This window comes from Mastigoproctus giganteus, chromosome 4, assembly GCF_048544385.1.
Source record: "Mastigoproctus giganteus isolate SK-2022 chromosome 4, ASM4854438v1, whole genome shotgun sequence".
Taxonomy (NCBI): domain Eukaryota; kingdom Metazoa; phylum Arthropoda; class Arachnida; order Uropygi; family Thelyphonidae; genus Mastigoproctus; species Mastigoproctus giganteus.
The window spans coordinates 197,718,629-197,742,876 of NC_143578.1; the positions used below are offsets into that span (position 1 = coordinate 197,718,629).

A 24,248-nucleotide genomic window follows, 5' to 3' on the forward strand; every position below is an offset into this window, starting at 1 on the left:
AACAAAAAAAAATAAAAAAATAATTTTTCCTTCTCTTTTTACTGATCAGCGGCACCTCCATAACCAGGTGGGCAGGAGCAGCAGTGCATAGCATACGCTTCTTGATTAGACCGGGGTTCGAGCCCGTGACCACCAAATACGGAGGATGCGGAAAGGTCAGGGAATGACAACCGCATATCCCCAGTGCAATATGGCCTTAGTTGCTAATGCTCCTAAAAACCAAATAACAAACAAGAACAACAACTGATCAGCAAGACCAGAAGTTGAAGGAAAGACATCTGTCTCCGCTTATTAAAGACCAATCTTGCAAAATCTTGCAAGGTATTAATTTTTCATTTCCAGGACCTAACTTGGCAATAGTATTTCTTAAATTTTGTCTGTACTGCTCATAAATAATGCAATAATACAGCACATGATCCCAGGTTTCAACATAAATAGTAGGAAAACGGGTCAGGTTTTAACCCAAAATAATGCAGCTTATAAATAAAAGATCCATGTCCCGTCATAAAATACGAGGTTTCCACTTCTGGAAACAACCAGCTGTTTTTTTTCTTATCACAGACAAAGTTAACATCTGGAAGAAACAAACAGGTAACCTGACCAGTCTCACTACTGCACCATCTGGCCTGCTACAATCCATCAAAGCAGTCATTATCAATTTCTTAGCCTTAGACTTAGTTATATCTAAATTATTAGTAATACCCATAAAAGTAAGTTCAACCCCCCCTTTTTCAAATAGTAACAAAAAACTCTGTAAGCAGCATAGAGACCTAGAGGTGTACAACCAGATATAATCTGAGTAGCATTAGTGGAAACAGTTCTACACATTTTAAACAAAGATGTATCATTTTCCTTTGTATAGACAATAATTTCTGTCTCAATTTTACAGTGAGTAACCTTGAATACCAAACATTAGCTCCATACACAATGATAAGCAGAAAAACTGCCTTATAGTATATAATACAAGAGTCTTCTTACTCAGGCCCCATTCCTTTATACTAATCCTAATAATAATAGATGAGGAAAAGTTTTTAATTTTTTCACCTAAATACTCTAAATGCTGCATAAAAATCAACTTACTGTCAATTAATATCACTAGATGTTTTGTTGTCTTAACCATAGGGATTTGTTTCCCTTCAATTAATACCCTCGGAGGCCTTCCCAGATCTAATCTACCTTTACATAATACTATAACATCATTACAATTTTAATAATAGATATCTTTTACTTATGATCTGATGCCCAACAGATTATCCATTACAGTAGCTGCCCTAATCTCTAAATCCCATCTCGACCATCAAAACCCAGCACTCTACATGTCTTATAACCAAGGCAATTTAATGTAACTTTAAGAAGCAGCAGTAGCCCCATATATCAGAGTCATGAGCGGCCACTGCTTAAATGTTTCATTTATATCAGACTTTATGATTTGAAATTTCAAACTGATGAATTTTCAGAGATATCTGAAAATAAGAGACTAAATAATGTCTCCCAAATTAATATGATTTTTAGTAGTATAGCATTTTATTTATAATAATATTCATTTCTTCTTAGTGTAAACCTACCAGCCTATTTTTTAATTCTTCTTCTCGCTTTTCTTTTTCTTCCAGCAAATCAGAAAGAAACACTGCCAAAGCAGCTCTTCTCTCAGCCAAAATATTCTGTAATAATAAAAAATATAAAGTCAGCGACACTAATAATAAAGAAATAATTACAGCAACTTAAATTTCCTCAAAACATTAATTGAAATTGTCCCAATTTCCAAGAAGGGGTAACTGCAATTAACACACATAATATAAGTAATGATATGCTAAATGAAAGTTTGTTCTTTACAAGGGGAAGGCAAACTGAGGTTTAAACTATTGAAACATAAGCTTTGGTCCTACTAATTTGTTCAAATTATCTACAGTTTTGGCTGCACCTCTTTCATGGGATTTGCTTCTAATGAGAAGTTACTCACATTCAAAAGGGACAAATCTTATCATCTTTACATACTGATGGCCACTACCTTCTCTTCAGAGGGTGCAGTATGTGGGTTAAGAATAATAATTATCAATCATATAATAAGAGTTGAAGGACACCATAGTTAACAGAGGGATGAATAATATGTAAACTAATCACAGTACACTGTGTTGTGAGAATATAATTTAGGAAACTTTAACCACTTATACAATTACAAACCAAATGTTCTGGAACACTTTCATTCCTTTATCAGTGGCCTAATATAAAATTAATACTATAAAACAGATTTGCACACACTTATCTAGTGTTATACAGTCACACATAATGATAAAACGCAAACAGTGAAGAGTCATTGGTTTCTAATCTTGCAAAGAAAGTAGCCAGAAGATTCTCTAGTTGGAAATCTAATTGCCCTGGGGAATGAAAGACGTTTACAGAATACTATGCATATTTGAGCCTCGTGACATATGTTTGTAAAGGAACTGCATGGATGAACTGTCTGACTAGTAGTTAATAATAGAAGTTGTCTAATTTATGCAGGGTAAGATTTTCCTGCTTAGCAAAACAGCTAGATTGGGGGATACAAGGACTAATAGATTAACACTAGCCACTGGCAGAGGTGAAAGTGATTCTTGCACTGCTTCTATTGGAATGAGCCACAGCCTGGAAAATAAGATGCAGGATATTTCAGAGACTGCTGGGAATCATTGGGGTACAAATAAACACATGGGTTGTGTTAGGGTAGCTAAGAAAAAGAACAGGTGCATGTATACTTGCGTGTACACCAATGCTAGGAGTTTAGTAAATAAATTTGATGAATTTGAGGTATTGCTCAAAACATCAAAGGCATATATTGTGGGGATTTCGAAGACGTGGTGTCACACAGATATAAGGAATGCAGAACTGGAATTTGGGGAGTACAATGTCTACAGCAAGGATAGACAGGATAGGAAGGGAGGAGGGGTTATGCTATTAGTTAAGAAATACATAAAATCCAAGGAAGTGAAGCCAGTGGACATCGCTGGACAGTGCAGTGTCAAGTCAGTTTGGTGTGACATAAGCATTGGGAGATCAAAATTGAGAGTAGGAGTGTGCTATAGGCCTAATGACTCTGATGAGTATAATAAGAAACTTTACAGGGAAATAGAGTGGGCCAGTAAATCAGAGAGTCTTATAATGGGGGATTTTAATTTCCCAGATATTGACTGGAATTTGGGGGCTGGTCACTCACACACTAGCAAAGCTTTTATGGATTTATTGGATGATTGTTTTCTACATCAGCATGTTCGGGAGGCAACTAGAGGGAGTAATACTCTTGATTTGATTATCAGTAGTGATTCTTCATGCATTAAGAATCTGCAGATAAATGAACCACTAGGTGGCAGTAATCACAGTGTGCTGAAGTCGGATTTACTCAAAGAGGTAACTACCATTAGGTGAACCACTAGGTGGCAGTGATCACAGTGTGCTGAAGTGGGATTTACTCAAAGAAGTAACTAACATTAGTAAAGGGAAGGGTTATTGCTTTCGTAAAGGCGACTACGATGGACTGAGACAGTATTTAAATAATATATACAGTGGGACCAACTGATGATGTGACCAACAACAAATTCAAAATGGGAAGCATTCAAAGAACTTATCTTGGAAGCTACTAGGCTTTACATACCAACTAAGAAATATTGTTCAAGGTTTAGGCCTAAGTGGATGTCAGATGAACTAATGAGACATATGGCAGAGAAGAAAAATGCATGGGTTACATACAAATTAACACGTGACACAGAAGCCTATGATAGATACAAGTTGATCTGTAACCAAGTTACAAAGGAGGTTAGGCAGGCGAAGGCAGATTATGAGAAATCTTTGGCAACAGATGCAAAGAAAAACAGCAAAGAGTTCTTTACTTATGTAAACTCTAGAAGGAAGGGGATGAATCACATTGGTCCACTTAATATCGATGGGTCAACTGTTGATGATCCTGCTCAGGTAGCTAACAAACTAAATGAATATTTTGCATCGACATTCACACATGAGGAGTTATTCAGCGAGGGGAATGCCAGAGGTGTATTCAACTCTGGCAGTAAGCTAGAGAATCTTCTAATAACTGAGAGTAAAGTGGAGGAGAAATTGTTGAAGATAAATACAAGAAAGGCACCTGGGGTGGATGGGATCTATCCAGTTATATTAAAGGAGGCAGCAAAGGTAGTAAGCAAACCCTTAGCCATAATTATGAGAGCTTCCTTGAACTCAGGGGAAGTACCCATGGACTGGAGATGTGCAAATGTGATCCCAATTCACAAAGGAGGATCAAAGGGCAACACAAGTAATTATAGACCTGTTAGTTTAACTTCTGTTCCCGGAAAATTAATGGAGGCACTGGTTAAAGAAGCACTGCAGGATCATCTAGACAAGGCTTCAGTCATAGCTCGGACACAGCATGATTTTGTTAAGGGGAAGTCTTGCCTGACCAATTTGATTGGATACTATGATGCAGTAACAAAAGAACTGGATGCAGGGAAGAACTTTGATATTATATACTTGGATCTTAGAAAGGCTTTTGATACTGTTGCACATGGAAGACTGCTGCACAAATTGGAGGCAGTGTGGCATTGGAGGAAAATTGCTGCTATTGATAAAGGGGCGGTTGAGGGGGAGAAGACAGAGAGTGGTAATCAATGGACACTGCTCATCGTGGACTAATGTTATTAGTGGAGTCCCTCAGGGTTCAGTATTGGGTCCTTTATTGTTTTCTGTATTTATAAATGATATTGATGATGGTATATCAAGCTTAATGTCCAAGTTTGCAGACGATACGAAGGTTGGCAGAGTTGTCAAGGACACTACTGACACTATTCTACTGCAACAGGATCTGGAAAGGTTGAGCAGATGGGCTGAGAGGTGGCAAATGAAGTTTAACATTGACAAATGTAAAGTACTACATATGGGAAACAGCAACCCCAGAGCAACGTATCAACTCTGTGGTACTACACTGACAGTGGTAGAGAATGAAAGGGACCTGGGGGTGGTTGTGCAGGCAGATATGAAGTTCTCTGAGCAGTGCAGATGGGCTGCAAGAGTAGCTCATGGTGTATTGTCGATGATATATAGGAATTTTTCTAGCAGGGATAAGGAGGTGATTATTCCCTTGTATAAGGCAATGGTCAGGCCACACCTAGAGTACTGTATACAGGTCTGGAGGCCTCATTTCAAGAAGGATGTAGAGATGCTGGAATGAGTACAGAGAAGGGCAACAAGATTAGTGAATGGAACAAATTGGTGCTCTTACAAAGAAAGGCCTAAGTTTTGCAAATTACAGTGTCTGGAGACTAGGTACGAGCAAGGTGATCTGATAGAGGTGTATAAAGCCTTGAATGGTTTGAGCATGCTCAATGTTGATGGGATTCTTCCTCTTGCTCAGAATAATCACCTGAGAGGGCATAAATTCAAATTGAGGAAGGACAGATGTAGGATAGACGTGAGGAAATTTGCCTTTAGCCAGCGGGTGGTTGGTTGGTGGAACAGACTTATCCCTTGTCGTGGAAGTTGATAGCCTAAATAAGTTTAAGGCTCAGCTGGACAGGTATTTCGAACGAACAGAGGGGTGAAGTGGAAGTGGTTATTTTTTATTTATTTATTTATTATTATTTTTTTTTGGCTGATGCTGCATAAGCTTGCTTTCTTGCATCAAATGCCTCTACTAATGCTAAATGCTAATGCTAATCAGGTGGAGAAGGGCCTCTGATTTTTTGGTTGAAAGCTTGTTTATAATGGAGTGGAGTGAAAAATGCAAGGGAAGGGATGAATGGAAATTTTGCTTATTATGTTTGTTGAAATCTTTTTGATGTGATAAGCTTCCATAAAGTCTGTCCTATTTTGATGGCATAAAACATTCAAGTCTTTGGGGCTGGACATGTTTAATCATTTTGCAAGTATGCACTTTTATGTTTTTTCACATGAGGGATCAGAGGTGTATGAATATATACAGCAATACCCTGCATAGCATTGATAATTGGTACCGAAACTGTTCCGTGTTATGTAAAACCTTGATGATTGAGGTGTAATTATAATGGGTTTTAATTGAATGTGTACCAGAGAAACAGTCTATAAATAAATTATAATAAATCTATAAACAATTTGCACTTGATAGCCAATTAAAAGGATTTGAAATAAAAAATATCAAAAACGTGCAGAACTGTTAGGCGACAGTAGCCTCAGCGAACCACTTCGCGGTTTTTTTTTTCTGTACTTTGGATCTTCTATTAGCCTTTTGAGGACAATTCCAATTTGAGATAAGCAGCAGACTGATTCCAATGCTGGTATGAACCTATTGGCCATCTTCAGTCTGTTTGTTTTCATCCTCAGGGATTTGGTGCCTCTTAAGGCAGATTGTGGGATGTGCCACTCATCATCTTTATTGTAGTTATGAGTTGTTTCCAGGCAATAATATCTGCCAAATGCTGTAGTTTCAGTTGTTCTGCAAGCTGCGTGATTGTTAACTGATGTGTTTGATGTTGGCCCACTTCAGCAGCCAGAATTCAGTCCCATATTTGGGTAGGGGTGGTGGACGCCCACAATTCAGCACCGTACAATATGGCCAAACCCCCATATCACGGTCACAAAAATCCCACAATTCTGCACACCATGGGCAGCATGTGCCCACCTTGTTACCTCCCTGGGAAGTCTTTATGTGGTTGCTCTATACTGCAGGCCAGGGGCAGAAATCGACTATGTGATAACATACCTGGAGAATCTTCAAACTGCACTAAGCGGACACAAGATACTAGTGGAGGCAGACGTCAACTGCAGGTCCCCCCTCTGGCACAGTACCACGCCTGAAAGACCTGGCCAACTCCATATTTGTTGTTAAAAACCAACCCTTCTGCCTCCCGACATTCTGCAACACCTTATGGGAAGCAGAGATTGACATAACATTAGCAACAAGAAACATTGACACCCACATCACAAATTGGAAAGTTAGAAACGCCTGGATGACCTCGGATCATCGTACAATAACCTTCACATTAGAAAGGAACCTGACAAGAACAGCTGCCGACAGGCACATGTTAAATAGATTCGCCCTCAGCAAGGCAAACTGGAACACCTTCCGAGATAATCTACGCACAGCAGGCCAGCAATACCTGAACACACACTGAGGGAGCAGGAATGCGGGACCGAAAACCCGGAACGACTCCAGAAGGATTTAACAAAAATAATAACAGAAGCAGCAAAGAAAGCCATGAAGAGAAGAATCCCCATTTCAGGGGCCACGCCCTGGTGGACTCCAGAGCTCACACGAATGAGGAAATTAGTACAACACAGAAGAAAACAATTTCAGAGGGCTAGGAGGAATTGGCTGCAACAAGAAGTCACTGAACTCAGGAACCAATATAGAATCGCTAGAAATTGTTATACTGAACAGATAAAGAAAAAGAAAAGAGAATCATGGGAGAGGTTGGTACAAGGGTCAGGAAACAGCAACACCTGGGGGGTGGTATACAAAATTACCATTCACAAACTCCCCAGGGGGGAAGTCGTGACAGCCACCAAAACAGCACAAGGGAATTTAACCATAACCTGGGAGGAGTCGATTGGGAACATCCTGGACATCCTTCAGGAGCTGCCAACAACACTAACAGATGAGCAGCAGGCTATCTGCCAAGGAAACAATTGCTATAATAATGACCAAATAGAACCCCCCTTCACCTTAGAAGAAATTCAGGATGCAGCAAGCCGCACAAAAAATAAGAAATGCCCTGGACTGGACCTAATTGAACCGGAGATGGCAAAAGAATTCAACTGCTGCCTGGAAGCAGGTAAATTTCCACTACAGTGGAAAAAGGCAAATTTAAAACTGCTCCTAAAAAACCCAACAAAGCCACCAGAGATACCTAGTTCCTACAGACCCACAGCCCTGCTACCAACCCTCAGTAAAATATTCGAAAGGCTGCTACATACCAGAATCACAAGGTATTATAATGAAATAAATCCTAACATGACAAAGCAATACGGATTTACTCCTGGCAAATCCACTATCGAAGCAATACAGAACCTCCTCTCTAAAGCCACCCATTGTCAAAGGAAATACTTCCTCATCATCGCAGTGGATTTCGCTGGGGTGTTCGACACCCTCTGGTGGCTGAGCATCTTGGCAAGACTCAGAGCTGCCAACCTTCGATTGAATCTTTATTATTGCATGAAGGATTAGATTACCTGGCTGATAGAGCAGTGCAAGTTACTACACCATATAAATGCCTCAGTCGCCCAGTCCGAAGGGGCTGCCCCCAGGGTTCTGTCCTGGGGCTGCTCCTGTGGAACTTTGTCTTAGATGAATTCCTCGCCATGGATCTGGGTGGTGTGGAGGCCCAGGCCTATGCAGATGACTTGGTCTTGACCATCGAGGCTGACAGCAGATCCTCCTTAGAAATGCAAGCAAATGATGCCCTGCAAAAGCTGCTAGATTGGACGAAGCTACACTTACTCAAACTAGCACACGACAAGACAAAATCGGTGCTGCTAAAAGGTACGCTAGACTTAAGGAGACCACCACAAATTAAGATTGAGAACAAAACAGTTAAGCTGTGCAAACAGATTAAATACCTAGGAATAATCCTGGACAGAAAATTAAATTTCAAGCCACACCTAGAATATATTAAACAAAAGATAAGAAGATACACGGCCCTCGTTGCTAGAGTCACTCGCAGGGACTGGGGACTTAGATTTACTACCCTGTCTCTGTACTACAAAGCTCTCTTCATCCCTGCCATCACATATGGCTCCCCTGTCTGGTACGCGCGAGCGGCACTAGAAGTGAATAAACAGATCCTTGAAACCATTCAGAGGACCATCCTCCTTACTATGTCGAGAGCAACTAGAGCGACTAGCACAGCTGCCCTCCAAGTCCTGGTAGGAGTTCTGCCCCTGGATCTCGAAGCTACTCGCTGTGGTCTGCTCTACCATCTTGCCAGAAACATATCGGCTACAATATATGACCTCACTACTGACATCACTAATGACCGCAACTATGAGAAGAGAAGAATTACCAACCACCTCGTTGAGATTTGGCAGAGGAGATGGCGCAACACAGAAAAAGGCGCAGTGACCAGAAGATTCCTCCCCACTGTCACCAAGCTGTACCCTAAGGTGGCAGCGTGGTTTCACCCTTCCTCCTTACAGGGCACGGCCCATTTAAAGCTAAACTTCACCAACTTGGCATCATAAATAACGCGGACTGTCCCTGTGGCAACCCGGAGTCCTGGAGACAATGTTTGAGTGCGATTTGTATGATGACCTACGACTACGCCTAATAACGGCAATCCAATATATCCCAGACAACCAAGAACCCAGACTGTTAGACACTCAAGAGGATTACAAGGCACTCATTCAATATGCCCAGGATCTATTTTCTAAAAGGAAAAAATGATAGAAATACACCAAAGGCAACCCGACTAGAAAGAATGCAGGAGGTCAAACAAGTTAAAAAAAAAAAACTCAGCATACCACAGAAAGACAAGACTTTAGGATGATTTGGATGGCCTACTGTCGACCCAAAACAGTTTTTTTTTTTTTTTTTTTCGGGGGGGGGGGGGGGGGGGGGTATTTGCTCTTCACCTCTCCTCCCCATATTTTTTTTTTTTTTTTTTTTTTATATTTTATTTATTTTTATTATTATTATTATTTTTTTTTTTTTCTCCTCTCCTCGCCTCCCCATGTCGTGGGGCATGGGCATGCCCCACTGAAAATGGGGGACCACCTTCCAATCCGACTCCCGCTTCTTCCTATTTCATCCCCCCCCCTGTCTACACTCTCCCTCCCATTACTTTCTCTTGTACAGCAATTGTCCCACATGTCCAAATTTAAATCACATCAAATTTTGCCCGACCTTTTAGGCTCTCTAGAAATAGTTCCTTCAGCGTAAAAACCCACACAGCACTTTCTAAATGCAATTTTACTTAAATCAACAGTGATAACTCCAACCTTTATTTTAGGTCCTAGTCACCGAAATCCCAGGAAAGTAAGTGGCAGGACCTGCCAGAGTATAATTAGTCTCTTGGTACACCCGGCCGGCGTCCCCGTCGCTAGGTATGGTAACGCCGGGTCCCACTGGGGGCCCGGCGGCCAACAGGCCGGATGAACAATGGGAACAACAAACTACATACCACATGACCCATACATTATTTTTAAACCTCTGGTATAGACAGGGTACTGTCACTCGATACATAGAACATATGCGGAGATGGGAGAAATCCCGGAGCCGTCAGACCCTCAACATAACTATACCTATGGCCAAATACACAGTTGTTCTTATGTATCATGTGGTTGTCGCAGCTTCTCTCAAGTGCACAAGGTGTTGCTTGGATGTCCAGTGTAGAAAGTTTATCCTCTTTACAAGTAAATCAATATGCAACGTGAACATATGTTTGGTGTCCAAAATAATCCTCAGATCTCTATGAGTTGTGACAATTGGAATAGGCATTCCATTTATTTTTGGATGTACAACCATTGGTGATTTTTTGGCGGATACACCATCATTACAGTCTTCTGCAGATTTATGAACAGGCCAAATTCATCTAAGTATCTATTCATATACTGGTCTGGTCACACATTGCACTATTAGACAAGGACGGTTGGATGGTCATTAAGATCTTAATGTCATCTGTGTACATGTATCCATCGCCCCTGCTCTAACAGAACAGGATCATCATTGTGCTAAAGAAGAGTCCACATAAGATGCCACACTGTGGAACTCCTGTATGGATTAGCCGTTGGAGGATCAGATATTCTGTATGCAAGCAAATGGAATGGCAAGTTAGAAGTGACTGCATGAACTTCAGCAAGTTTCCTTTTATTCAGAAGGCATGTTGCAGCAGACGTAGTAGGGCATATACATTCATCACACTATCGAATATCAACATATATTACTACAACTTCATTTCCGGCTTGGAAAGCATTCAGTATCGCGGTTTGCAAGGTAAAGATGTTCGTAATTGTTGATCTGTTAGATATTGCATAGTAAATTTGTTGAGGCTGACTGGCCAGGATCTGTTGTGTCAATTTTGGCAGTAGAGCTTTCTCCAGTATTTTCAAGGGTGTGGATGCAGTTGATATAGGCCTACAGTGCTCCATGAGGCTGGGGTTAGTAATTTTTGGCATAGGGATTACGGCATACTTATTCCAGTTTTCTGGGAAAACTCTATTAGCAAGGATAGAATTATAAATAGCATGCAGAGGTTCAATTAAATATGGACTGAAACACTTTATCATGAAGTGAGCGACCCGATTGACTCCAGCTGTCTTAGTGAACCTACTCAAATTCTATGACTTGTGACTGATGATATATGATGGAGAATTTACTTATGTGGTCCATCGAAGCTTCACTATAAATTTGCTGATATGTGTCATTCTTATGCCTACCTCAAGGTAGATTTCCCTTATCAAGTAGATCTTTCGTGTATCAGTTGATTGCTTTAGATTTTTCCCTATTAAATGTTTCTCTGGCTAATGAGTAGTTAATTCTGTCTTGTATATTGTTTGACAGTTTCCATTTTGTGTGCAGAATTTGCTTTAATTTAAACAGGGCAGTTAGGTTCGAGTTCCACCAGGCTCTCAATCTTGATGAGATCTTTACAGCAAGGTGTCACATGTCAGTAGACAATTCCATGGGATACAGCTAGCAGCATATAAGCATTTATTCGGGTCCTGAAAGGCTGGCGAAGTCACAAGCTGGCTCTTGCATTTGTCCTTAACACAGAGGATAGCGACTGGACTGTGATCGGATAGAAAGAACGTTTCTGGCGGTACATCGATAAGTCAATGATATACAGGAATTTTTCTAGCAGGGATAGGGATGTGATTATTCCCTTGTATAAGGCATTGGTCAGGCCACACCTTGAGTACTGTATACAGGTCTGGAGACCTCATTTCAAGAAGGATGTAGAGCTGCTGGAACGAGTACAGAGAAGGGCAACAAGATTAGTGAACGGAACAAAGGGTTGCTCTTACGAAGAAAGGCTTAAGTTTTGCAAATTACAGAGTCTGGAGACTAGGCATCGGCGAGGTGATCTGATAGAGGTGTATAAGGGTTTGAATGGCTTGAGCATGCTCAATGCCGATGAGATTCTTCCTCTTGCTCAGAATAATCACCTGAGAGGGCATAAATTCAAATTGAGGAAGGACGGATGTCGGATAGATGTGCGGAAATTTGCCTTTAGCCAGCGGGCAGTTGGTTTGTGGAATAGACTTCCATCACTTGTTGTTGAAGTTGATAGCCTAAACAAATTTAAGGCTCAGCTGGACAGGTATTTCGAATGAACGGAGGGGTGAAATGGGAGTAGTGGTTGTGCTTTTTTTTTTTTTTTTTTTGGCTGATGCTGAATAAGCTTGCTTTCTTGCATCATATGCCTCTACTAATGCTAATGCTAAATGCTAAGTCATTTACCAGATGACAAAATCAGGTCTAGTCAATTTTCTGCCCTATTTCTATTTCTCCATCTCTCTCTTATCAATAACCAATGGTTGGTCATTGACAACAGATGGAGCATGGCTACAGCCTATTTAACATGGTGTCCATCAGGTTATTGAGCTGTGGTGGAATGTTGACATCTCCACATATTATATGGGTGGCTGACAGATGTAGTTTGTTGAGAAGCCAGTCTACTATGTTGTTTATCAATTGTAGATAAGGGACAGGATGGATGTAGACGACAGCTACATCCAAGAATGTAGTGTGGACTTTTAGAGTGACCAGTATTGCTTCATAAAGCTCTGAATCCGAGCAGGAGGCTGAGATCATCTGAAATCCATTATCACATACAAACAGGGCTACTCCTCCACCCCTCATACTAATTCTCAATTTGAAGTAGGCCTTGTATCCAGCAGTGTCAACAGAGACTAGGGACTCTTGGTGTGGCTGTAGCCAGGTCTCGGTGAAATAGACAATATCAGCAAAGCAGGACAAGAGCATTTGTTTTAACGTGTCTATCTTGTTCTGTATGCTTCTAACATTTTGATAGAATATCTTCCTCATGGCTGCTGGTTTGTTATTAGGTTGTTAGGTTGTTCTCTTGTGCCAGTTTGCCGAATGCCTCCAGTGGGGGGTCTGTTTGCTGGCTTGGAAGTACACTTGACAATGAGGAATGATTCACTGGGTGCATGTTTGGAGAATTGGTTCTCTAGTACCCAGTGGTTGGATGTCCTGATGGTAAGAGGGGACTTGCATTTCTACCCTCATAGCCTAAGGTAAGTAGCATTGTTCTGTTGGTAGAGAAGGGCTCCACTTGGGGGTGTACTCATTAAGATCCTGGTTCAGTTCTGTAATCTCAAAATCATCTCGAGACCTGTTTTCGTTATGTCGACTATTAGTCTGGGTATCCCTCCCTCCCTCCCTCCAAGATGGCAGTTTTCTGACCCACTTAACACTGCCTCAATAGCTCAGCAAGTTTTCTCACACCTTTTCTATTTAAGTGTATCCCATTCCTGTAGAAACAGTCTCTCATGTTAACAAGCACAGATCACGCTGAGGAAATTATCTATGCAGTTTAAATACAGTTAGCCACAAAAACAGATTACAAGGCAAGGTAGTCCTGCAAGCTTTTAAAGAAAGACAGAAATTTAGCCTTTTTTGCATGGATTCTTAAATACTTGTTATGTTGTTATTTGGTTTTTAGGAGCATTAGCAACTAAGGCCATATTGATCCGGGGATATGCAGTGGTCATTCCCTGACCTTTCTACATCCTCCGTATTTGGTGGCTCACAGGCTTGAACCCCAGTCTAATCAAGAAGCATGTGCTACGCACTGCTGCTGCTGCTCATGTGGCTATGGAGGCACTGGATTCTTAAATACAAATGTCTTCATTGATACAAGTGCTAGGATTGCTTTCTTAATATCACTAGACTATAAAATTTTGATTTTTTTTTTTTTATCTGCAGATTTTGAAGAATTAAGGATGTAAAGGGCTATATTTTCAAGAATTTACTGTACAGTCAGTCCTCGTATAGCACGATAGTTGTGTTCCTAGAAACCCTAGAGAATGAAAAGGACCTGGGGGTAATTGTGCAGGCAGATATGAAGTTCTCTGAGCAGTGCAGACGAGCTGCAAGAGTAGCTCATGGTGTCTTGTCAATGATATACAGGAATTTTTCTAGCAGGGATAAGGAGGTGATTATTCCCTTGTATAAGGCAATGGTCAGGCCACACCTTGAGTACTGTATACAGGTCTGGAGGCCTCATTTCAAGAAGGATGTAGAGCTGCTGGAACGAGTACAGAGAAGGGCAACAAGATTAGTGAATGAAACAAAGGGTTGCTCTTACGAAGAAAGGCTTAAGTTTTGCAAATTACAGAGCCTGGAGACTAGGCATCGCCGAGGTGATCTGATAGAGGTGTATAAGGCTTTGAATGGCTTGAGCATGCTCAATGCCGATGGGATTCTTCCTCTTGCTCAGAATAATCACCTGAGAGGGCATAAATTCAAATTGAGGAAGGACGGATGTCGGATAGATGTGCGGAAATTCACCTTTAGCCAGCGGGCAGTTGGTTTGTGGAATAGACTTCCATCGCTTGTTGTTGAAGTTGATAGCCTAAACAAATTTAAGGCTCAGCTGGACAGGTATTTCAAACGAATTGAGGGGTGAAATGGGAGTAGTGGGTTTTTTTTTTTTTTTATTGGCTGATGCTGAATAAGCTTGCTTTCTTGCATCATATGCCTCTACTAATGCTAATGCTAATGCTACATTTGTCAATGTTAAACTTCATTTGCCACCTCTCAGCCCATCTGCTCAACCTTTCCAGATCCTGTAGCAGCAGCATAGTATCAGTAGTATCCTTAACAACCCTGCCAACCTTGGTATCATCTGCAAACTTGGACATTAAGCCTGATACACCATCATCAATATCATTTATAAATAGAGAAAACAACAATGGACCCAACACTGAACCCTGAGGAACTCCACTAATAACATTAGTCCACGTTGAGCAGTGTCCATTGATTACCACTCTCTGTCTTCTGCCACTCAACCATCCCTTTATCCATAGCAGCAATTTGCCTCCAATGCCACACTTCTCCAATTTGTGCAGCAGTCTTCCGTGCGCAACAGTATCAAAAGCCTTTCTAAGATCCAAATATATAATATCAAAGTTATTCCCTGCATCCAGTTCTTTTGTGACTACATCATAGTATCCAATCAAATTGGTCAGACAAGACCTGCCATTAACAAAACCATGCTGTGTCTGAGCTATAACTGAATTCTTGTCCAGATGATCCTGCAGTGCTTCTTTAACCAGTGCCTCCATTAATTTTCCTGGAACCGAAGTTAAACTAACAGGTCTATAATTACTTGTGTCAGCCTTTGATCCTCCTTTGTGAATTGGGGTTACATTTGCACATCTCCAGTCCATGGGTACCTCCCCTGAATCCAAAGAAGCTCTCATAATTATTGCTAGGGGTTTGCTTACTTCCTTTGCTGCCTCCTTTAATATAACTGGATAGATCCCATCCACCGTGGGTGCCTTTTTTATGTTTATCCTCAACAATTTCTCCTCCACTTTCCTCTCAGTTATTAGAAAATAATGTAGCTGACTGCCAATGTTTACTTCACCTACGACATTCCCCTTCCTGAATAACTCCTCATGTGTGAATGTAGATGCAAAATACCCATTTAGATTGTTAGCCACCTGAGCTGGATCCTCAACTGTTGAACCATCAACATCCAGTGGACCAATCTGATTCATCCCTTTCCTTCTTGAGTTTAAATAGGTAAAGAACTCTTTTCTGTTTTTCTTTGCGTCCTTTGCCAAGGATTTCTCATAATCTGCCTTTGCCTGCCTAATCTCCTTTGTGACTTGGTTACAGACCAGCTTATATCTATCATAGGATTCCATGTCACCCATTAATTTGTATGTATCCCATGCATTTTTCTTCTCTGCCATAGGTCTCATTAGTTCATCTGACAACCATTTAGGCCTGAACCTTGAACAATATTTCTTGGTTGGTATGTAAAGCCTGGTAGCTTCCAAGATTAGTTCCTTGAATGCTTCCCATTTTGAATTTGCTGTTGGTAACATCATCAGTTGGTCCCACTGTATAGAATTTAAATACTGTCTCAGACCATCATAGTCGCCTTTACGAAAGCAAAAACCCTTCCCTTTACTTCTGATGGTAGTTACCTCCTTGAGAAATCCCACTTCAGCACACTGTGATCACTGCCACCCAGTGGTTCCTTTATCTGCAGATTCCTAATGCATGAAGAATCACTACTGATAATCAGATCAAGAGTATTACTCCCTCTAGTTGCCTCCCGAACATGCTGGTGTAGAAAACAATCATCCAATAAATCCACAAAAGCCTTGCTAGTGTGTGAGTGACCAACCCACAAATTCCAGTCAATATCTGGGAAATTAAAATCCCCCATTATAAGACTCTCTGATTTACTAGCCCATTCTATTTCCCTGTACAGTATCTTATTATACTCATCAGAGTCATTAGGCCTATAGCACACTCCTACTCTCAATTTTGATTTACCTATGCTTATGTCACACCAAACTGACTCGACACTGCCCTGTCCATCAATGTTGACTGGCTTCACTTCCTTGGATTTTATGTGTTTTTTAACTAATAGCATAACCCCTCCTCCCCTCCTTTCTATACACATCGTACTCCCCAAATTCCAGTTCTGCATTCCTTATATCTGTGTGACACCACGTTTCTGATATCCCAACAATATCTGCCTTTGATGTTTTGAGCAATACCTCAAATTCATCAAAATTATTTACTAAACTCCTAGCATTGGTGTACACGCAAGTATACATGCACCTGTTTCTATTCTTAGCTACCCTAACACAACCCATATGTTTACTTGTACCGCAATGACTTCCAGCAGTCTCTGAAATATCCTGCATTTTGTTTTTCAGGCTTCTGCTCTTTCCAATAGAAGCAGTGCAAGAATCTCTTTCACCTCTTCCAGTGGCTACTGTTAATCCATTAGTCTTTGTCTCCCCCCAAGCTAGCAGTTTTCCGACCCACCTAACACTGCCTCGATAGCATCAGCAAATATTCTTGCACCCTTTCTATTTAAGTGTATCCCATCCCTGTAGAAGCAATCTCTCCTGTTAACAAGTACATTCCAGGCTGAAAAAAATTCTACCCCTTGAGCCTTGCACAATCTTTCCAGGGCCGAATTGATCGACAAGGCTCTCACCATATACTCCCTCCTATCGTGTCTGGGCAGAATTGCAGACACTTTCAAATTCAACCCTACTTCACGGCTTTTTTTCAACTGTGACCTGTACTTGTTAAGTAATTCCGCTGGTCTCCTACTCTTAATATCATTAGTGCCAACGTGTACAACTATATCACCTTTTGTGCCCTTAAAAGATGATATCTGCTCTACAACATCATCAACCTTTGTCCCTGGCAGACATACCCTGGTCCTGTTCCACCTATCCTTTTTACAAAGCATGTTCCCCGTTCACTGACAATAGAGTCACCAACAACTACTAGTTCCTGTGGGACCAGCGCATTCTGCCTTGGGGGCTGCCGCTGTGTTGCAAGATGACCAAGTGCAAGCTCTGGCGTTGATGTGGGCAGCTGAGAGCTTGATGGGCCCCTCAATTTATTTCCTTCGAGGGCATCCACCCTGTCCTTCAAGGTCTCATATAGGCCCATAACAACGCCGAGTTGTCGCCTAATTTCCTTGCACTCCTTGCATCGTGCACACACAAAAACATCCCCCATGGCAGTATCATGTCCCGTACCCGATTGCTCCGCAAACATCAAGCAAACAGTGCATCTTAAAAGGCTGTGATTCAGAGGGCAACTGCCCCCCTCGGTTCTCCCCTGAGTCACAGCACTCCCATTAGCTTGAGCCTTTTGCTTTGCTGCTCTGGTCAGAGTCGTGATTTCGATTTAAATGTCAATAAAATTACAATTTCAGAACAAAATTAAAACCTTAAACTTGTATCTTAACACAGTTATAACGCTATATTTATTTTTCAGTATCGAGTGTTATCTACGAGTTCCCTTTATATAACTTCCGTATCAAGTATGTATTAATTATTTGTTACGTTTGTACTCTAAGTCGTTATATATATATAGTTAAAAGTACAATTTAATTGACAATGAAGTTTAACAAGATTAATAGATCTACTGATTAATTGACAATATTATATTATGCACTATACTATACAAAGCTAATGCTATCGAATTCCGGATATGCTGTATCGCGTTTCAGTAACGAGTGTTATCTACAAAATCCCTTTATATAACTTCCGTATCAAGTTATGTATTAGTTATTTATTTTTACTAATTATTATGTTCCGTAACCTAAGTGGTTATATGTATTGTTAAAAGTACAATTTAATTGTCAATGAAGTTCGACAAGATTAATAGATTTTACTGATTAATTTTCACGTAACAATGGCGGCTGTTTATGAACGGTAAACACGTGGATTTGATACCCTTTCCGATACTAAGTAATACCTACAAATCTCTATCTAAGTTACTTTAACTTTAAGCCGTAAATAGGAATATAAAGCTACTCTAGAAATAAGTTAATATGTCAATTTAAACTAATAAAGCAGAAAATAAATCAGAAAAAAACTTCTCTGTTCCAAGAGCGGCAGAAAGGCTCGTCAGCACAGGAAACTCTCGTACTCAAACTCTTAATTCCTAATGCTAGGTTGCTCACCTAAATGGATAATGGTGTTGTGATGACTAATTAATCAATATCAGATGATGTGGAGAGTGATGCAACATAGCCTTAGGGAGCTGGTAAGGATGTAAGTTTTGTGGTGTTTCAACCTTTTTATATATTTACGTACTTGTTGAGAGTTAACCATGAAGTGGTCTTTTTTTTTTTTGCTGGCATATACAGACCTGTAATGGGCCAGGCCTTCTGAAAAAACTCTGTTGCCCTTGGAAAATTTGGTGGAATCAGAGTTCACCCTCTCAAATTCAGCCATTCTTTTGGCATTCAGCCATTCTTTCAGCCCAAATGTTTCTTTGTTGTAAGTGGCTTTGGTACTGCCACTTCCTTGTTTAAAATTGTAATATTCTACTATGTGAAAGAATTAATTAGAGATAAAATATGTTTTAAGTTAAATAAATATATACCCAATAGAAGAAGTTAGATATCTGATATAATTCTGGAAAGTGTGAATATCATACACATATAGTAGGGTTAAATTTTGGAATTGGGGGTCTAAATATTCTGAGAGTTAAACTGTTAACAACCATGGCCAATGCCTTGCACAGGGAATAAAACTTTTTGAATTGAGAGTCATTATGTTTTTAATAACCTGAGACTATTTTTACTGGGCAATAATGGGCATCGAATAGGGAACATTGTGCTCTACTTGGTAATGATATTTACATGAAGCAATGCTGATCATGAAGTCTGTTTTAAATTCTTGCAGAGAAAACTAAACAAAAAAAATAGAACACTAGAAAGAAAATAATGGAGAAAAAATAAAAAAAAATATACATACAAAGATGAGGTAACTGAAAGAGTCGGGGTGAAAATGGACCTTGAGGATGTGATCAATTGTAATGCAACAAGTATAGATACAATAAATCTGGCAAGTTACAATATTTATGTTTCAAATGAGGAGGGGCAGATTGGGCTAACCTTTCCAAGGATGATAAAGAATTAAATGTTAATAAGGAATACTTGAGGTGTGAAGTGTTGAGTTATGAATATAAAGAAAACTGGACCTAGGAAATTGAAGACTGTATGTAAACTGGATTTTCCAAGGGGAAGTGTATCGGTAGTAAAAAAATCCAGTACAAAGAAATCATGTGATCTTGTAAATATAGAAAAGATCTTTTCCATATTTACAAACAGATGGTGAGGAAGAACTACTGGAGTGGAATAAGGTAATCTCAGGGAAGGCACTTGAGCAGGGGCAGGCTGTCAGGAGGGTGCAAGGGGTTCAATGCACCAGGGTTCCAACGTGCAAGGGGCACCTGAAAATCTGAAACTTACATACACATATGAAGAAAATTTAAAAGGGGGGGAGCCAAATTTCAATTGGCACCCGGGCACAACATACCCTAGGAACGCCCCTACACTTGAACCAAATGAATCAGGTAGACACATGGCAGCTAAGAGTAAAGTATGAAGAGGAAAAGTTCCATAGATACTTCAAATTCTATATGTAATTGGTTGCCGCATCCTAAATGAAGTAAGCTTCCTCAGTATAAAAGGAGTGCAAAGAAATTAAGGAAAATTCCTGGAAAGTTGGTCATTAATGAGAAGTGAGGGCAGTATATTGTCATGGGTGCCAGATTGAAGTTGTCATTGCCAGATTGAAGTTTTTCTGTGCATTACAATTCGCAGAAAAACTTCAATCTGGTGAATAAAAATAATAACAGGGCTGCTTTGGAACAGCTTACTGATGTTGAATTCCGAACACCATTGGAGCCAGTAAGTTCATTGTTGTGGGTTACCAATCTTTGTTTAGACATGGAGAACATGACTAAGTCTTATTCTAAGTCCAAGCTTATTTTCATTGTTTTTGAAGTGCTCCAGGCAGTTTTCAGATGGGAATAACTTGTGTTAGTGGATTGACAAAACACGCATCAACAATGTGACAGTTGCCATAAGTAAATGCATTACACAGTCTCTGAACAGCCAACTATCTTACTAGTCTAAATGTCCTGGTTCTCGTGCTATCACCGAAGTTAAGCAGCATTAGGCTGGTTAGTAACTAGGAGGGTGACCACCTGGGAATACACAGTGTAGTTGACTTTTTGCCTTCTTTTCTTTTTTCTTTTGTTAATCTGTGAAAAATATGCATCTGTGGATTGAAAAAAATCACCAAGAAAATGCGACATCTCTCCACCATTGTCCCACTCTATATCAGGCACAAGCGACACACACATGATCCAATCGGTACCCCTACTGATTGCATCATGCTATTTCTTTCATCACTCTCCACCATATTTAATAAAAAATTTTGACTGAAAGAATTATAATTCAACATGGTGAAGACCAAAGTGAGCATTGTAAGGCATATAGAGCACGTATACACGCAATGCGACCACTGAAACCACCTCCATTGAGTACCAAGGAGAGATCTAAGCTATTAACACAGCAGAAAAAATTACAGCATGCGATGGAGTTGAACAAAGAAGCCAGAGAAGGTCCATCAACATCTTCAGAACCTTACATCTCCCCAGAAATGTTAGAAGTGAATTTGGAAGGAGCCATGGAAGTTGATACTGCAAATGTAAATGATGAACAGCCTTCGAAGCTTAGGCGTAAACAAAAAACGAAGAAGCCAAAACCAACTGCCAGAAGTACCCCATCAAATCGTTCAACATATAGTGAGTGCCCTTCGAGATGGCACTCTTCTTCAAACAGCATTTCCAAATGAGGATGTAAATCAAATGTCAGTCTAACAGCTGTCGTGGCTTTCTCAAGAGCAAAATGATTCCGGCTCTAATGAAGTCAAATGGCTTTAAAGATCATTCGATGCCACAACACTTGTCAAAACTAGATTTGGTAACGGAACATCTCCTATCTCCGAGCCGCCCATTCGTGCAGATTTGTTGCCTGTGGCATTCATACGGCCAATAAGGGATCCTCGGTCAAGTGATAAATGTTAATCTAAAGAAGTTTCACTTAACTTCCGCTATACCAGCTCGCCAAGCACGCACGCACTTACTTACTTAGTTTGCTGGTGTTGATTTTTAGTGGAGCAGTTCTTTTGTCTGCCAAAACTCATGTACTTTTTCTGACAGAATCTCAGTTATCGGTTGATTCACCATTGTTCCTCTCACTTACCCAAATTATTCAGCATAACATTCCTTTCGCCTCAAAGGTTGCACTTATGCATATGTCCTTTCTGATACTCCCTGTCATAGAGACTTGGTAATTTGGAATCTCCTCTTTTCGATCTTCTCTGGCCTAAAATCTCTCTACCTCATTGTCAGTGTCATCTGTTGTCTCTACTGTTCTCCCAACTCCACTAATCACTTGGAACTCTTTGACTTCCTCTCTTTGCAATTTAACTTTCTCCAGTCCAACTTTCCTAACAGTGAGGTAATTTTCCTTGGTGATTTTAATGTTCACAACTCCAGCCGGCTTCCGTTTTCTAGTCACACACAGACCAAGCTGGTTCATTTACCACATCCCTATCAGAATACTATACAATCCTAACCATACAGCCAGCACGCTTGATGTTTTTCTCACAAACAACCGTTCCAAGTATTCAGTCGAAGTGAGTGGTCCTTTAGGCACCTCAGATCACAACTTGGTGATTGTCTCTTTTCCAATGGAACCTTTATCTCACAGCTATTCCCAATCTCATGTTGTTTGGCATTACAAGAATGCAAAATGGGATTACCTGCGAGATTTCTTTTCTTCTTTTCCTTGGTCGGATTACTATTTCAAAACTTCTGATGTAAACGTTTGCTGAGATCGTGTCAGTGAAATTATTCTTGTAGGAATGGAATCCTTTATTCCACATTCCACTTTAAAATCTCATCCTTTATCTAAATCTTGGTTTACTAATAAATGTGATAAGGCTTTTCAAGAGAATAATGCTGCATATCGTAATTGGCTTGTTTCCAATTCTTCAGTTTCATTTTCTGGTTATACCAGAGCTTGTAACAATTGTAAAGCAGTTATTAATCAGTCCAAACTAGATTTTGAACAGGCTAAGAGTAGAAAACTTGCTTCTTGCCCTAATGGTAGCCAAGCATTCTGGTCTCTTGCCAAAGCTATTGGCCGCAACTTTTGCCCAACTCTGCTCCCACTTCTGTCAAAACCAGATGGTTCTATTGTCACTTCAGCCAAGGATAAAGCTGACCTGATAGCATACCATTTTTCTTCTAACTCATGTATTAATCATCTTGGTAAAACACCTCCCACCATTCCCAGAATGCTGCATTCAATGCATCCTGTGGTCTTCCACAGGAAAATCCTTCTGACGTCAAAAGGACGTCAGAAGGATTTTGGCGAATCTTGATGCTAAGAAAGCTGCAGGGCCTGGTGGTATTTCTCCACTTGTTCTCAAAACCTTTGCTCCTGAACTTATTTCTGTTGTTTGCTACTTTCGTATTCCAAAGGTGTTTTTATCTTTTGCTTGAAAATTTGTTCATATCTAGTAAGTTCCTATAAAGGGTGACAAGTCCCTCCCATCCAATTATTGTTCCATTTCAATTACTTCTACTCTTTCTAAAGTAATGGAGAAATCAATTAACTGACAACTCTTAAACTATCTAGAAACCTTCCGTCTGATCAACGATCGATAGTCTGGATTCCATCAGTGTCAATGCACTGGTGATATTCTAGCTTATGTTACCCATTTATGGACAAATTCAATGGAAAAGTTCGGTGAAACACAAGCAGTTGCTCTTGACATCTCAAAGGCTTTCGATAGTGTTTGGCATAGAGGTCTTCTAAACAAGCTTCCATCTTATGGTTTGCCTACTGTTTTTTTTAATTGGTTATCAAGTTTCCTCTCTAACTGCTCACTAAGAGTGATGGTAGATGGCTCTGTCTTTTAACTTCTCCACTAATGCTGGTGTCCCACAAGGTTCAGTTCTTTTCCTCTTGTATATTAATGACCTTCTTCCATTGACCAGAAATCCTATCCATAATTTTGCTGATGATAACACATTGCATTCTACTTTCCAGTTTGAGAAACTTCAGCCTGCTCAATCAGCTTCAACTTTTCGAATATCCACACGTGAAACCACAGGTAGTGCCTTACCCAAACACTATGATCGATATCTAATCAGGAAATGACCTATGTAATTATTTACCTGTGCATTTGTAGTGATGTAATTGCCTCGCCCACTTGTACCACTTGACCGACATCCCTCTTCTCCCATTGGCTACCACCCACCATGTGGAATTCTCAAGGTGGAATAAATATCACTTGTAATTATTTACGTGCATTTACACAGGTTAATGTCTTTTGCTTCAAGTTCCATAATGCATGAGGAATATTTTTGCATTCCAAAAGAGCAGGACTAAAATATTTAACTAAAATATTTACAAACTATACAAATATTTAAAATATTTACAAAAAACTAAACTATTTACAAACATATAAACTATATACAAGTCCCTTCTTCAGCAGACATTATTGAGTGAAGCACATGCTTCATCGTGAATTACAGAGTGAAGCACATGCACAAGGTTGGTGAATGTTATTGAGGCAGTTGTCTTTCAATGGAAGACAACAATGTAATTATTTACTTGTGCATTTGTAGTGACGTTTATGCCCCGCCCTCTTCCCCCATTGGCTTGAATAAATATCATAGGAGGAAAACTTTAATGTATAGA

The 24,248-nt window shown here is 40.1% G+C and overlaps 1 protein-coding gene across 1 annotated transcript in view; it reads right to left on the bottom strand.

The window, feature by feature from the left end:
* Nucleotides 1-24,248, bottom strand: part of LOC150087313 (E3 ubiquitin-protein ligase LRSAM1-like) — a 533,929-nt gene that overhangs the window by 121,887 nt on the left and 387,794 nt on the right. The window contains exon 15 of the mRNA XM_090372443.1: nucleotides 1,566-1,661. Coding sequence (XP_090228569.1) covers nucleotides 1,566-1,661 — 96 coding nt within the window. The remainder of the gene's footprint in view (nucleotides 1-1,565; nucleotides 1,662-24,248) is intronic.